The sequence below is a fragment of the Corvus hawaiiensis genome, chromosome Z, assembly GCF_020740725.1.
Source record: "Corvus hawaiiensis isolate bCorHaw1 chromosome Z, bCorHaw1.pri.cur, whole genome shotgun sequence".
In the NCBI taxonomy this organism is placed as follows: Eukaryota; Metazoa; Chordata; class Aves; order Passeriformes; family Corvidae; genus Corvus; species Corvus hawaiiensis.
This window is the reverse complement of record NC_063255.1, coordinates 13,524,167-13,539,976: the sequence shown is the minus strand read 5'-3', so window position 1 is coordinate 13,539,976 and position 15,810 is coordinate 13,524,167. Positions and strand designations below refer to the sequence as shown.

The 15,810-nt window shown below is 42.9% G+C and overlaps 1 protein-coding gene across 2 annotated transcripts; it reads left to right on the top strand.

Moving 5' to 3' along the window:
• Positions 1-2,296: 2,296 nt before the first annotated feature.
• On the top strand, positions 2,297-15,257 carry DNAJC21 (DnaJ heat shock protein family (Hsp40) member C21). 2 transcript variants are annotated; one of them, XM_048292007.1, is made up of 12 exons: positions 2,297-2,452; positions 2,598-2,691; positions 3,587-3,710; positions 4,590-4,712; positions 7,998-8,302; positions 9,554-9,705; positions 10,047-10,134; positions 10,373-10,531; positions 11,153-11,192; positions 13,051-13,241; positions 13,640-13,712; positions 14,713-15,257. In XM_048292007.1, the coding sequence occupies exons 1-12, from the start codon at positions 2,356-2,358 to the stop codon at positions 14,875-14,877; spliced, it is 1,611 nt and encodes a 536-aa protein (XP_048147964.1). In that variant the 5' UTR covers positions 2,297-2,355; the 3' UTR covers positions 14,878-15,257. The 2 variants fall into 2 exon arrangements, with proteins under 2 accessions (XP_048147964.1, XP_048147963.1); XM_048292006.1 differs by having other exon boundaries at positions 13,637-13,712.
• Positions 15,258-15,810: the final 553 nt, after the last annotated feature.

Here is a 15,810-nt window from a genome sequence, read left to right as displayed (position 1 = left end):
CAGTGTCTTAATGCTGAAAAGACACAACTGGCTCAAGAGGAAGCTGACCTCTTAAGCTCCAAATATCACTCCACCCAGCAGGGCAAGGGAAATCCAGTATGACTTCTGCAACAAAGTGGTCTGTGTGCCATAGGATTGGAAAGAAAGACTGGTGAATACAGGCATGTGCTCAATTCATGCAGCCTAATGTATAGTCACAGTTGAGTTGGAAAGGACCCCCATTAGTATCGAGTCCAACTTAACTCCTTGCAGAACTGCGCAACACTAAACCATATGACTAAGGTCATCATCCAGACCCTCATTTACTCTTGACAGGCTTGGTGCCATGACTACCCTGGGAGCCGACCACCCTCTGCATGAAGAACCTTGGTGTCCAACTGGAACTTTCCCTGGCACACTTGTGGTTTAACCCCAGCTGGCAACTCACCCCCAGAGAGTTGTCTGTTCACTCTCCCCTGGTGGGGTGGGGAAGAGAATTGGAAGGATAAAAGTGAAAGCTTGAGAGTTGAGATAAAGACTATTTAATAGGTAAAGCAAAAGCTGTGCACAGAAGCAAAGCAAAACAAGGAATTTATCTACTATGTCCTGAGGGGCAGGCAGGTGTTCAGCTCCCAGGAAAGCTGGGTTCCATCATATGTAATAGTGACCTAGGAAGACAAATGTGTCACTCTGAATGTTTTCTTCTTTCATTCTCCAGCTTTGTATGCTGAGCATGGTGCCATGTTGTGTGGGATAGCCCTGCAGTCCGTTGGGATTGGCTGTCCTGGCTGTGTCCCCTCTCCGTTTCTTGTGTACCCCTCCCTGGTGGCTGGGTGAAAAGTAAAAATGGCTATAACTCTGAGCCCTGCTCAGCAATAATAAAAACAAACATTTCTGTTATTAAATCCAAATCCAAACCACAGCTGCGTATCTGCTACTGTGAAGAAAATTAACTCCATTCCAGCCAAGACCTCCTGTGACAAAGGTGTACACTGCAGTGAGGTCCCCTCTCAGCCTTCTCTCCAATAAGCTGTGTGGCCTCAGCTGTGCGGCCTCAGCTGCTCCCAAGTCTTGCCCTCCAGACCTCTCTCCATCCAAGCTGCCCTCCTCCTGATACTCTCCAATAGCTTTATATCCTTCTGATGTTGAGGTGCCCCCAGCACTCGAGGTGACGCCGCCCCACTGCAGAACACAGCGGGACAATCCCTTCCCTTGCCTGGCTGTCAGTGCTGTGCCTGATGCCCCACAGGACAGGGTTGGCTCTCCTGGCTGCCAGGGTACTGCTGATTCATGTTCAACTTGCCATCTTTGGATCAGAAAGAGATCAGGACTTCCAGATCTTACCGTGAGATCAGGGCCTCCAGATCTCACTGTCTGATCTGAAGCTCCATTTGCATACTGTCCACTGATACACACCTGACCTAGAGAAGGAAAGTGGCTTTGACCAACCCTAAGACCTCTGAAGAGCACAGATATTAAAAAAAAAGCTACCTTGAGAATGTATGCTGCTGGTTGTGCCTCTGAGCTCCTCAGCACCCACAGGAATCAGAAATATGTGTGTCAGAAACAGTGTGGCCAGCAGGACTAAGGAAGCGATTTTCCCCTTGTGCTTGGCACTGGTGAGGTCACACCTTGAGTCCTGTGTTCAGGTCTGGGCTCCTCAGTTCAGGAAGGACTTTGAGGTGGTGGAGCAAGTCCAGAAAAGGGAAACCAAGCTGTGAAGCACAAAAAAGCCTGGAGCACAGGTTTTAAGAGGAGCAGGAGTATTTACCCTGGAGAAGAGAAAACTCGGGGGAGATCTTAATGCTCTCTACAACTCCCTGAAAGGAAGGTGTGACCAGGTTGGTGTCAACCTTTTCTGTGAGGCAACTGGCAATAGGACAAGAACACATGGCCTTAAGCCGTGCCAGGGGAGGTTTAGGTTGGACATTAGCAGTAATTTCTTCACAGAAAGGGCGATTAGACACTGCAATGGGCTGCCCAGGGAGGTGGAGTCACCGTCCCTGAAGGTGTTAAAGAAAAGTCTGTACGCGGCACTCAGTGCCATGGTCTCGTTGACATGGTGGTATTGGGTCACAAGTTGGACTCGATGATCTCGGAGATCTTTTCCGTCCTCATTGATTCTGTGAATTCCAGGACAAGGCATCCCGTTAATCTGACACCGCGTGACTGCAGCGCCGAAACCCGGCCGCGGGCCGGGGAGAAGCGTCCCCAGCGTGCTGCCGGCAGCCGGGTGACACCGCCCCGCAGGTCCCTCCCCTCCCGCCTCGCTCCTCCCGCTGCCGGCCTCGCTCCTCCCGGCGCGGGGCGGCGGTGCCCGGTGTCCCGGTGTCCCCGCCCCGCCCCGGCCCGCCGGCCGCCGCCGCCGCCATCGCCATGAAGTGCCACTACGAGGTGCTGGGCGTGAGGCGGGACGCCGCCGAGGAGGAGCTGAAGCGGGCGTACCGCCGGCTGGCGCTGCGCTGGCACCCGGGTACGGCCCGGGCCCGGCCGCGGCCCCGGCCCCGCGCGGCGCGGGGGCACCGCGCTGTCGCCTGGCTCGGTGCCGGGGGCGGCGGGGCGGCTGCTGCCGCCGAGCCTTACCGCCGCTGACACGGTTTCGTTAAATTGTCCTGCAGATAAAAACCTCGAGAACGCGGAGGAGGCAGCGGAGCAGTTCAAGTTGATCCAGGCGGCGTACGACGTGCTCAGCGACCCACAGGAACGGGCCTGGTGAGCAGCGCTTGGCCTGGCAGAGGCTGTATTAGCCCTGGCTCTGCCGGGGCTTGTCCTGCTCCTGGGCCTCGCTGCAAGTCAGCGCGGGCATCCGTGGGCAGGAGCAGCCGCTTGGCTTGGGCTTTGTAGGAGTTGAGAGCCATGCAGCCCTTTGGAGAGGCACAGCTCCGCACGCTCACCTTCCTCGTGGTGTGCCGGGAGCTGATGGCGTGCTGGGCCCCGAGGAGCGCCCCGCCAACAGCCAGGCTTGGCCTGGTGCTCCTCCCCGAGCACGGGGCAGCTTGCACGGCAGCTCTGGTCAGCCTTAGGCCTTGGGCAGTGCGTACAGGTGTTCAGTCCTAATGTAAAATACACACACACGCATCTCTGAGGGATTGCTGCTCTGAATGTTCTGTGTAGCTTGTTTTTCACATGGGCTGAAGCTTGTTTTTCACGTGGGCTGAGGGAAACATCTCCCAAATTATGCGACCAAAGCTGCCTGTACTGAGTTTGCCCTCCTTGAAAATACAGGACTGTTTCTCAGTTTTTATGTGCTAGTGTATGATTTGGGCCTTTTTTGAGTGTGTGCAAGTACTGGGTGATTTAAATAATGCCCTACCCATTTCTGGAAGTTTGTTGAGGCATCTTGCTCAAGTGTGATTGTTTGGTAGGTGGCTGTTGAGGAATTGCTGCTATAGATATTGCAGATAAAGTAATATTAAGTAAATTAAAGGTCAAGAGAGAATATTTACTGAGTCTGTCATGCTTTTCTCTCTGAAGACTTTGGATGTGAGGAACAAATTACAGACAGTGGGTTAAGCTATACAGTGATGAGATAGGTGTACTGTGTTATTTATGAGCACTGAGGAGTGTTCTGTGTCTCTACATCCGTGATGCTGTGAATTTTTTCCAGGTATGATAATCACAGGGAGGCTCTGCTGAAAGGGGGAGTTGATGGAGACTATCAGGATGATAGCTTGGATCTGCTGCACTACTTCACTGTTAGCTGTTACTCTGGATATGGGGATGATGAAAAGGTAATGAATCAATTAGTCTTTAATGAATCAGTTTAAATTCCATTATAAGTGTTGGCATCTGTTTTGTGTTTAAGTTATATGTAGAATTGTTAGCACAGCTTATGCTAATCTAAGACAAAACTTACTCTAGATGTATAGGGAAGCTTTAATTCCTGCATATTGTCCAACAGTTAATTGATCATAATATCCAACTATACCATACAACTACAGATATGTGTATATTGTTTATTTATCCTTTACAGTGAAGCATTCCATGGCTTGCAATACCATCTGTTTATTTAGAAATACTTTATCAAGCTAGAACACTTAAAATTACAGAAAAGCAATGTAACAACAGTCGTTGAGGAAGGTGTGTATAATTGAATTCCCTATTGGCATTTACAATTCCCTGTTAGATTTTAAAATACTCACCATATATGGAAAAGCTCCAGGTGATTAGAAGAACCTCTGCCAGAGAAAATACTTACCTGTCTTTGTGTTACTGTACTAGGACTCAGTAACATATTCATTTAGAAAAAGATAGGATATTTAACAGTGAATTTTATATCTGGAACTTTCACAAAACTTGATCCCGTGTAATTAGAAACTTATTGCCATCTCCAGTATGTGGAAACTTTTTTGAAATTTGTATTTGACTACAGGTGTGAGAGAGACAGAGATGGCGTGAAGGAGGCGAAAATAAAAGGCAGGAGAGATAGTGGAACTTTTAAGAAGGGTCTTGTACCTACAGCAAGTGCTTACACGGCCTTTACCCAGGTTTTGAGTTGCTCTTGCAGAGTAGCAACGTTTCTCTAAAATACACGACTGCACCCAAGCATTTGTACATCTATTATTGAGCTGTGCAAAAGACTGATTGATTGATTGATTGATTGATTTCAGGGATTCTTTACAGTCTATCGACAAGTTTTTGAGAAGATTGCGAAGGAAGAGTTGGAATATATGACCCAGGAAGATATTGAAGAATTCCCTATGTTTGGATATTCCCATAGTGACTATGATACGGTAAGGGCAAGCGTAAAATGGAGCTGAAGGTAACGGAGTTAAACCATTACTTTGTCCCAGAGGAAAGGCTCCTGCTGATCTCTGAGGTGCATACAAACCCATGTAACTGTGGTTGTTTTCTGCTGTTGTAGACCATTACTGTAAAGGAAGTGCTCTGATTCATAATATTTAGCTGAATTAAGATTGGTATTTCCTGTTGGACTATAGAATTAGCCAGGCTTATAGGGTGAGTTGTCAGACAGATACTTCACAGGGCTAACCATCAATTATGCCAGTGGAACTTAAGTGTAGCGCAAGACCTATAAAGCAAAATAATGGATGTTTTCTTTGCTTTCTGATGAGAGTAGTTTACCAGTGTTTAACACAACTTACATTACAGAAAGGGGTATTGAGCTAATTTTTTTTTTTCCAATAACATGTAGTATCTTGCCTCCTATAGGAAAACTGCATAGCACTTAGTGCATAGCACAGCCTTTAGAAAATAGATGTGGTGTTGATCTGCAGTGTGAGCTTCCACTATGATAGCACTGTCATCCGCAGTTAGCCTGTAGTCAGATTTGAGTCGGAAAACATTGCATGCTTTCCTCTGTGAAGCAAGAAGAGAAAGTGTATGGGGACTTGTATGACTTGAATTCTTGTCACCTGGTTTGCCAACTATTTGTTATAAACTATCAGAATTAGGATTTTTTTTTTTAAGTTACCAGTATGTCTGTGTCGAAATTAAATAATGAGGTAATAACACTTTCCCTAGGGAATAACTGCACAGTATGAAGTGCACTCAAATGTTGCTTCTAGTCTGGTACTTCTCGCTGTCACCTTCTCTGTATGGCTAATTATTTATGAAATTTAAATTGATACATCCTTTAAAAGTTAGTAGCTTCAGTGGTACAAAACTTGGCTGGAGTTGGAAACGAAAGTTAGAAATCAAACTTCTTAAGAAGTGCCAGAACTGGTGTTTGGAGGCAGGGAAAAGTTACAGGGTTGATTAACAAGTGGAAATCTTTCCCAGGGAAAATACAGTATCTCTGAACCAGCTAAAATCTGTCTTTTAATGTAGTTATCTTGAAGCATCTTTTGAAAACTGCTTGCTTTGAGGCCATGGGATAAATATGATTATATACTCAAAATAGCTTTAATGCTTACCTCAATTAATAACTGCAAAAAAGGGATGGAATTCTACCACCAACATGCTTTGACATCTGCCTTGTTCACACTGTTCTGGAAGCAGAGTGCTCACTTTTTCCCCCCCTAGGGATTCATAGGGATATTTTATATGAAATAGCCTCTGTTTATAGAGCGGTAATTTTCCTTGTTGTCTTATATTCAGACAAAGAGAGAGCACTGTCAGAGGATTCCAGCATTGCAGTGCTCACTTTTCTACACAGTAGGAATATAATGGGAAAAGAGTTTTAGAAGAGAGCTACAAAAACTCTACAAAGGCTTCAAAATCTGTGATGTGAATAGTCTCTGGTTTGGTCTACTCTGTGAATTCACAAGAAGCTTGAGAGGCAGCTTGATCAGTGCCAGGTAGCCAGGAAAGATATTCGTAAGGCCATGAGTTCACAAGCCTTCATGGGAAGAGAACACTTGTAGGTCAATTAGGTGCAGAAACAAAAGTGATCAGCTCCAAGTATGAGTAGTAGGCAAAACAAAATCCACCTGGGAGTTAAGCAGTGGCTGCTGTACAGGCTGCTGGGGAATGCCAGAGATGTGCAGGTTGTTAAGGTAGCTGTTGAGAATGTTGAGAGTCTCAACTTACACATCTGATGAAGGGGAGGATGATCCCTGTTATCAGTTGATAGGTGTGCATCCTTTTGCACGGAAGTATCCTCTTCTGCAGCAGAAATCTGAGGTAGTTAGTCTCATCTTACTTAAGTTATTGGAGGAAATATTGGTTATTTGATTTATTGGTTATTTTTTGTGATAGCAGAGAAAAACTGTAGTGACTTACCTGCTAGAAGCCACAGCCATGAATTTTGCATGTAGATAGGCTGCTGGAAGTTATTGTTGTGTTGTTCCTCTGAATAAAAATTGATAGTTGTAGTTCCTGTGAACAAAAAATGGCAGAAGGAGAAGACGACTCACTAGAAGAAAACATATCAAACCATTAGGGTAAATACTTCTGTGAGGTATCCTAAAATACGAGCAGTAGGGAATATAGGAGTAAGTAGTAAAAAGGAAGATTGGTGGGGCAAGTAGTGTAAGAAGGGAGTTTGGGCATATCATGATGGCTAAATATACAAAATGCAGAAGGATAATAATTATTTGGAGAGAAATAAAGAACAAACCCAAAGTGATTATGATGCCATGTTGTTAGTCCAGCATTTACTCATGAATAGGAAAAGAGAGGAGAATAAATAACGATCACTTACTTTTTCTTTTAATGCGAAAGCTAGGGGGCATAATTTTAACTGACAGTCATTAGTTTACTGACAAAACAGGAGTAAATGTTTCTTCACATAGCCCCTTGTTAAACTGTAGAAGTCACGGCTCCTTGCTGTTGTATCATCAAGGGCTATTCATTTCTGTCTTGCTCAGGAAGCAGACAATATACAGGGAAGAAATAACATTATGTATTTATTTTGCTGCTCTTTTTATGCTGTGCAAATGTATGGCTGACCTCTCATGTGGTTTAATGTGGAGGTTCCTAGGCAGTCTGTGCAAGTACCAGCTTGCAGGCAGCATGTCTGATTCTGATTGTGCTTTTCAGTTTGACAGGAGAAATATAGCACAGCTAAGTAACTGGACACTTGTTGCAGCGGGGATTACTGCAACAAGCATATTTCAAACCAGGGGTCCCGTGGAAACAAAGTATATATGGACAGATTTGTGGTAGATGTTTCAGAGATGTTTATTTTCCCAGCCGCATGGCCGGGGCTCTCCTCAGGAACTCCGCAGTCAGGGGACCCGAGGGTCCTTGCCGGCGCAGGGGAATGAAGCTGACCAGGGGCAGGGAAACCCCGTGTCTCCCCTCCAGGGCCCCTCTCCCAGGGCTCCATGGCAGGGGGAGGGACCCCAACAGACACTAGTGTCAGCATGATCCAGTCCTACAGGGGGATATTTTTAGAAGTTGCAGTTTGTAACAGTTTAGAGAAGTTTGTTGAATTGACGCACTTTCAAACTTCAAGGATGATGTTAGAAGTTTCTCTAAACCTTCATTGCTCTGAGGCAAAACTGTCGCCGTATAGAAGTTCAGAACAAAACTGTTACAAAAGTCCTGAATTATTTGTATGATTTTTGTGTCCCCTCCTAAACAAGCGGCTTAGTTTTGTTTTTTTCTTACAGGTAGTCCACCCTTTCTATGCATATTGGCAGAGTTTTTGTACTCAGAAAAACTTCGCTTGGAAAGAAGAGTATGACACACGACAAGCCTCAAACCGCTGGGAGAAACGAGCTATGGAAAAAGAGAACAAGAAAACGAGGGAGAAAGCAAGGAAAGAGAGGAATGAACTGATCCGTCAGCTAGTAGCCTTTATTCGTAAAAGGGATAAAAGAGTACAGGCTCACAGAAAACTTGTAGAAGAACAAAATGCAGAAAAAACTAGGAAAGCAGAGCAATTTCGGAGGCAACAGAAGCTCAAACAAGCCAAGTACGTACATGTGGAACAAATCTTTGCTTTTTAACTTGGAGAAACCATGAGGATATAGTATAGACGTAGATTCTAATAGTAGCTCCACTTACTCTTTTAAACATCCTTGAAAATATTAGGTATTAATTTTGGTCTCAAGTCTTGAGCTGTTTAAAACTCAGCTTTCTGCATTGTACTGACTTGTAGAGATCTAAGATAAGTGGGGAATGGTTATCTGGGTGCTGTGGGTAAATGGCTGTAATAGCACAGAACCCGGTGTGCTTTTATTTAGCTGGGGAAGTAAAATTTAATAGCTGTCTTTGTTTCTTTAAAGAAAAAAGAATGTAAGTTTTAGAATAAGGGCGAACAGGACTATAACAACCTGGACTTAGATCACCTTCATCTGCTTGGAGCTGTACCTGCTAAAAAGAAAGAGGGGAAAATGAGCTTAGCTTTACCTTTCCTATTTTTAGAAAGGACCCTTTCATTGGACTAAATGCAGTATCTGATGCTTTTTTTCTCAAAAGAGGAAGAGGTGGTCTCCTGAGTATAACCACAATTTATTTTTTCAACTGGAAGAACTGTTTGCCTGCACATATGAGGGAGGAGCTTAAATTCTCATTAAGAGTGCACTTGCAAAATAATGGCATATTGATTAAAATTATGTAATAACATATATGGAGTATATTATGTACTGTTTTTATATATATACATATATACTTTCTCCCTTGGACAATAAAGAAGAATTATGCATTTACTGACAGGTGGCTTGATAATTCTGAGGCCAGAGGCCAGCTGGAGCAAAATTCAGCTGTCCTGTAATGCCCTATTTGATAAGTTGGGGTACACTTAGATTGGGAAAACTGAGCTGGTACATTCCCATAGCGCACAGTCAAGGAATAATGTGCTTGTGGATTTTGTTTTCCAATGTTGTTTGTGAGTTTGGATCTTAGAGCAGGATTGAGCTGACTTCCCTGCTGTCAGCTTGATACTGACCATTCTGCACAGCACTTTCTGCCTGAAATTCAACCAGGATCCACCTGCGTTAATATCCCTGCTTGCAGTGTAGAGGTGCCCATTGACATCACAAATGAACTCAGATTGCTCAGAATTCCACTTGTTTGCTCCATCATTATAGGTTCAGAACTTTCCCTCTGAAATGCCCGAGAGGAACAGTTATCTTTAAGTAGAAGTTACCTTTAAGTAACACTGTTCCTGTAGTTCCCATCTCACAGACACAGTGTAGAAGTTACTGTATTATTCTGCTTGCAGACTTGCTGAGCAGTACAAAGAGCAGAGCTGGATAACTATGTCAGATCTGGAGAGAGAACTGCAAGAGATGGAGGCACAATATGAAAAGGAATTTGGAGATGGATCAGGTGGTGAAGATGAATTAGAAGAACAGGAGACAAAAGGCATTGAAGGTATGGTGTGTGGGGAGGTGATGTTTACTGAGTCACTGCAGTCTGAGTGTGGCTCACTTAGAGCCTCAGATTCACAGTTCTGACTGTGATGCAACTCACTGCCTCCCTCTGAGGGTGCTGGGCTAGAGTCTGTTCCTCACTGGTGTTTTCCTTTGAACAAGCTGCAGCTGTTAATTTATACTAATGTCTGATTTGGTGGGGTGATCTTGATCTGTCTGTGTGTCAGTAGTACTAGAGAAATTGAATGTCAGTGCTGTGACTATTTTCTGGGGCTTAAAGAGCAGCTTGTTCAAAAATTACTCATCTGACTTTGTCTCTCTGATCCCCGTTAATCTCTTCAGACAAACTGAATGATGAAGCTGAAGAAGCTGAATTTGTTGATGGTCTGTACTGCCCTGCTTGTGACAAATTGTTAAAAACTGAGAAAGCGTAAGTGCTTGTGGTTGGGGATTTGGGGTGGAGGTGTTGGCTTTTAAGTCCTTTAAAACTGCATTTTAAAGAATTTTTAACTTCACATAATGGTCAGTGTGGTCTTTCCAGTAGAGACATTGTCAGTGCAGAAATTTCCATACTTAGTAGAGCTGAATAATGGGCCTGTTATTAATTTACGTGTAAATATAATGATGTTTGCTCAGAGCAACATGCAGTAACAATCTGCTCTTCACAGCATGAAGAATCATGAAAAATCAAAGAAGCATCGAGAGATGGTATCACTCTTACGACAGCAACTGGAAGAGGAAGAAGGGAAATTTCCTGTGTCTTTGGATGATGCAGATGGAATAGAGACCAAAGAGGAGGAAGAAACAAAAGACATGCCCAAACAGAAGTACTTCAGATTGGTTTTAATTTTATCATGACTCCTGATTTACTAAGTATTAGTGGCCTTCAGAGGGAGCTCCTGATGATTTGCCCCTGTATTGCTCTCAGTGTTGTGCAATTTGAAATACTTCTTAGTATCAGAGTTCCAGTAAAACACATGCATTTTTATGACTGCATTTGAGTGCTGTAGAACAACAGACTCATGTTTTCTCTGCTGCTTAAATTACATGTTAAGGAAAAGAAGGGTTTGTTATTTTTCAAGCAGAGGGGCTTCCACAGAGCTAGTGCTGATTGATTTGGTACTGTCAGTTGATTTTTGGCATAAATGGAAAATGAGAGTGCTCAAAATCAGAATTGTTACACAAGTTCATTTTTTAAATAGCCAGAGCATAATCCCAACTATCTCACTAGTATCTTTGGGTTCAGTCCGAGCAGCATAAATATTTTACTAAATGCAATGAGTAGTTTGGGAGACCTATTGTTTCAGTTTCAGGCATGAGTAACTATTTTTGTGGCTACCTAATATGTTAAGAGGATAAGGGAAAGTATAGCTTGATACCTTTTTAGGAATCCTACTAGTTTTTGGGGGTTTTCTGTAAAAAAAGTAATTTTTTAATTATCTTTACAGACTCTCAAAGAAACAAAGGAAGAAACAGAAAACAATGAAGGTACGTAGTCATAATGATACTCTGGGAACTTTACAACCCAGTTTTGTTATCTCCCGACAAATTATTTTTTTGTCCTGCAAAATAGGAGAACTTGAAATTCCATGGAATTTGAAGACTATTCAAAAATATTTGTAATTCTTTGCCTCAGAATAACTTTTATTAGACTTATTATAATAATATTTTATGATAATAACATCACAGACCTCACTTCATTCTGTTGGTGCAGATGCTAATACGTGGTGCTGACTCTAAAAAGGCTGAAGTCTTAAGTGTAAGAAAAACAGATGGAAACAGGCAGATAGGGAGAATGCAAGGAATTGATCAGGAAGACTAGTAGTGGCCTTGGGGCATTAACAGCTCAGTTTGGTGGTCACTTCTGGCTTTAGTTGCAGGAGTTGGTATAATGCATTGTTTGTTAATTTCTAATTTAGAGGGAGTGGAAAAAGCTGCCACAGTATTGGCTTCCTGCTGACACTGTAGCAGTTGGAATGAGCCCATCCGTTCCACCTTTCTCTTGAACACAAATACCACTGTTACTTTGTAATCTGCTGTACTCCAGGATCTGAGTCTGTGCTTGATATGACAGATCTGTGCTGACAGCAACAGGTGAAATTCACCAAGTGCAAGCTGTTTCAGGCTTGAGTGGCAGGAGTGTCATAGTCAGCACATTTTTCTGTCTGCCTTCCTCAAACTTTATCCTTTCCAAGTACTTACTCCTCAGTTCTAGCCTTGTTCCAATGACCTGTCTGTACCAGGTCTTGCCTCTTCCGTGCTTTCCCCTCTAATTACCTATTTTCTGTTCACCTTTTCTGCCCTCTCCCACTCCATCATTCTCTTGTTCTTAAGAAACTTTCCTGAGACTTTCAAGCAACTGAAGTTTTCTGGCTTCGTATTGGCTGGTCCAATTGTATAGTCCAAGTATTGGCTTGACCTTCATGTTTCCGTGCAGACCATGAGGCTTCAGTGACCTCTTTCCTCCTCTGTCTGAGACCAGAAGGTTTGTTCTCACTGCAGAGGTGGAACATAGTCACCGTGGCTCTGTTCCGCAGAGCCTGGTGAACAGGCTGGACAGTAGGTGCCACTCTTGCATTGCACGAGCTGAAAACTTGTGCTGAGAGATCCTAACCTCCATCCTCTGCCAAGCATTGAGGAGTACAGGGAATCTCTGTGGGTTTTGTTTTCTTTTCCTGAAGTTGAGATAAGCCAAATTTTTTTCAAGTAGCTGAGACTGTGCACTAGAGGTGATAAAAGTTGTAACAATGGGGTGTTAGGTCAAATTTGTTAACCTGCTTTTGGAAGCTTTGCTGTTCTGCTTCGGACAGGGAGTTGATATTTTGCCAAACTCTGTATATTGAGTCTAATCTGACGCATGGAAAAGGCTGTCAGTATCTGTAATGCTAGGGAAGGAAAATACAGTGTGTCTATCTAATTTCAGTCAGCTCAGTTATTTTGGCTCAAGTGTCCTAGTTCAGTTGTCTGGCAAAGAAAACTGTAATCTAAGTAATTAACCTTTTGCAAAGATTAAAAGCCAAGCCACTATCTGGGAAATAAAAATGGTAGTCAGAACAGGATGAACCCCGTGCGTAATTAAAAGCTACCTTCATTCTCCTCTTCTGTAGTTTCAGAGGCTGTTTTATTGGTGTTTCTTCCCTTCACCACAGGTGGCCTCATCTTTCAAAACAGGAGAACTAAAGTTTTACCTGTTACAGTCTCACTGAAAAAACACAGTAAAATTAAGAGGGTCCATGGCTTTCTCTCCTCCCAACCCACCCATGTTTGAGGTAAATGAGTATAATACTATAAACATAGTCACTAACGAACTGAAAATATTTAACTTGGATTTCTTCTGTTTGTACAGGGTTATGAGGACTCTTTTGATCAAAGTGCTGATGAAGAAACAGTTGAACAAAAGGAGGTGCCCAGCATGGAGAAGGACAGTGGCTCAACAGAAGAATTATTAAATGATGGCCAAAGATGTGCTGTGTCAGAAGACACAGGCATTGGAGATGATGTCAGCCAGGAGAATGAAACAAAAAGTGAAGAAAAAAGGTGTGTTGGATTGCAAGATTGCAGTCACTGTATCATTCTGTGTCATGGTTGATACTGTCAAACAAGGATAGATTTACTCACAAATGTAGACTCTGGGGGGGCTGCTCACCAAAACAGGTTTAAATAAATACAATACTAAGCAAAGAGTGTAAGAACCTCTTTGAAGTGATATTTGACTGCAGACTGCCATATCACTTCCCAGGAGCTGATTCAACATCTTGAGATTAACAATTGATTGTATAAATTAATTTTTTTTTTCCGGAAACACTTGGTATTTTGTTTTGTGAAGAAAGAACAGGGGAAAGCAGCAGAGACATTGATAACTGAAAAACATCAGAAGCTTGTAGATGTTGAATGTTTGTGTGCACTGATCTTGGTTCCTCTTTGTCTGTTAGCAGCACTAAGCCTAAAGGGAAAAAAGCCAAGGAAGCAAAAAAGTCTGCCAAGGCATCTTCAGAGAGCTCAACAACGGTATGTCAAGTTACTTATGCTATTTAAGATAGAATCATAGAATTGTTAAGGTTGGAAGGGACCTTAAATATCATCTAGTTCCAGTAGACTGTATTGCTCAAAACCCCATCCAGCCTGGCCTTGGACACTTCCCAGGGATGAGGTGTCTACAACTTCTCTGGGCCAATGACTTATCACCCTTACAGTAAAGAATTTCTTCCTAATGTGTAATCTAAACCTGCCCTCTGCCAATTTAAGACCACTGCCTGTTGTCCTGTCTGTCTGCCTGTGTAAAAAGTCACTCTTCCTGCTTTATATAAGCCCCCTTAAGGCACTGGAAGGCTGCAGTGAGTATTCCCTGGAGCCTTCTCTTCACCTCTCTCAGCCTGTTTTCATAGGAGGGGTAAAAGGTGGAGATCATATTACTACAAAGAAGGCTGGTTTTTTGGGCACCTGCAGTCCACAAATTCTGCCCCTGTGGTTTTAATAGAACTGGAACTTCAGCTCTTGTTCTCACAGAGAAACACAGGACTAAGCTTAGTTTCTAAGAGAGTTGGTAAAGTTCTGTATGCAAGGCAGTTCAGATAAATTAAACAGCTGAGGACAGAGCTGTTGTCACCCAGCAGGTGACAGGCAGTACTATTTGCATCTTTCCAATATTGATGCTTGCTGGAGAGTGAATCTTTGTAGTAACTACAGCTAAGACATATTAAATTCACTACGTCTCAGAGCCCAAAGTATTGCCTGTATGGTCAGGTGTGATCAAAACTATTCTTTACTTTGAATTAGATCTGTAAGGCTTCCATTCTTGGTTTTTACTTAAAGCTCTTTGAAATTTCGTGAAGTTGTATTTGTGATTATTTTTTAAAAATGTCTGTGTTTAATTGTTAATGCATAATGGAATATTGATGATAGAAACAAACAGCTTATTCATGCTTCATTGTCAAGGAGAAACTGCGTACAAGAAATTGGTGTATTCTGTACGAATGTGAAGCATTCTGGGGTTCTTTTCTCATTGTAGAATGAAGATCCCATCCACTGTGTAACCTGCAATTGTACATTTCCGTCCCGAAATAAATTGTTTGAACACCTAAAAGCCACAGGACATGCAAGAGCAACGACAACACCGACTGTAAATGGAGCGGTGAATGCCAGAAACAAAAAAGAGAAACGTAAAAACAGATAGAACTTTGCTACAGTGACAGTCTTCAGAATTGTACAATAACACTCTCCCAGAACTGAAACATGCACATTGCCTGTGTCTGGAGTTAAACAAAGAAGTACCAATTTAGGAAAAAATGAAGATGCACAAAAGGAATACTGTCTTGTGAAGGAATCTGTGCTTTCTTCTGTTTTTAACAACCTTCCTTTAATCACAAAATGGTTTGGTGGCATGGCACAGGTGCTGCTTCCACAGAGCCACCTTGTCTAAAGCCCCTTACCCTGCAGCACCTTTCACACCATGGGTGGGGAAATAGTAACTCAAAGCTACTCACCCTGTGTTCTTGTAGAAACCTGCATGGATGAAGTACCCACACAGAGGAAATAATAAATTATTTTGACATGCGTGCTGTTGCTTTTCTTTTGAGAGGGCTCAGCTCAGGGTGAGTGTAGCCAGTAGCAGGGCCTATGCTCAGCTGGGGAGAACATGGTGCTAATAACACCCAGGTTATGGGTTTAATCCCTCTATGGGCCATTTACTTAAGAGCTGGGCTTGGTGATCCTTGTGGATCCCTTCCAGCTCAGAATATCCGTTAATTCTTTGATCCTCTATCAAATATGAAACACCGCCAAGACACATGCTTTTCTTCTGCCATCCTCAAACGACTTAATTACATTAAGCAGCAGACAGAAGGGAAGGAGTAAGATGACAAAGCTGTTTAATCAGTTTTCACAATTCCTATTTGTTTTGTACATCTACCTCCATAGCAGGTGTTGGGGAAAAAAGTCTAGTGGAACAGCCTTGCTGGAATAAGTGAGGGAGAAATAAATGCCTGACATGAATGAATTATTTTTTTCTGATTTCTAAGTAAAAACACTGCACTTCTGTTTAAAGGGATTATCTACCTGATATTGAGTAGAAAAAAAACGAAAACAAACACCTGATTTTGGAGTGGAA

Excerpts from the sequence above, each read along its gene's own strand:
- DNAJC21 (XM_048292006.1), top strand. The coding sequence starts at position 2,356 with ATGAAGTGCCACTACGAGGTGCTGGGCGTGAGGCGGGACGCCGCCGAG. Across the intron at positions 3,711-4,589 it reads GATATGGGGATGATGAAAAG|GGATTCTTTACAGTCTATCG; the intron begins GTAATGAATCAA and ends GATTGATTTCAG. Across the intron at positions 13,242-13,636 it reads ACAAAAAGTGAAGAAAAAAG|CAGCACTAAGCCTAAAGGGA; the intron begins GTGTGTTGGATT and ends TTTGTCTGTTAG.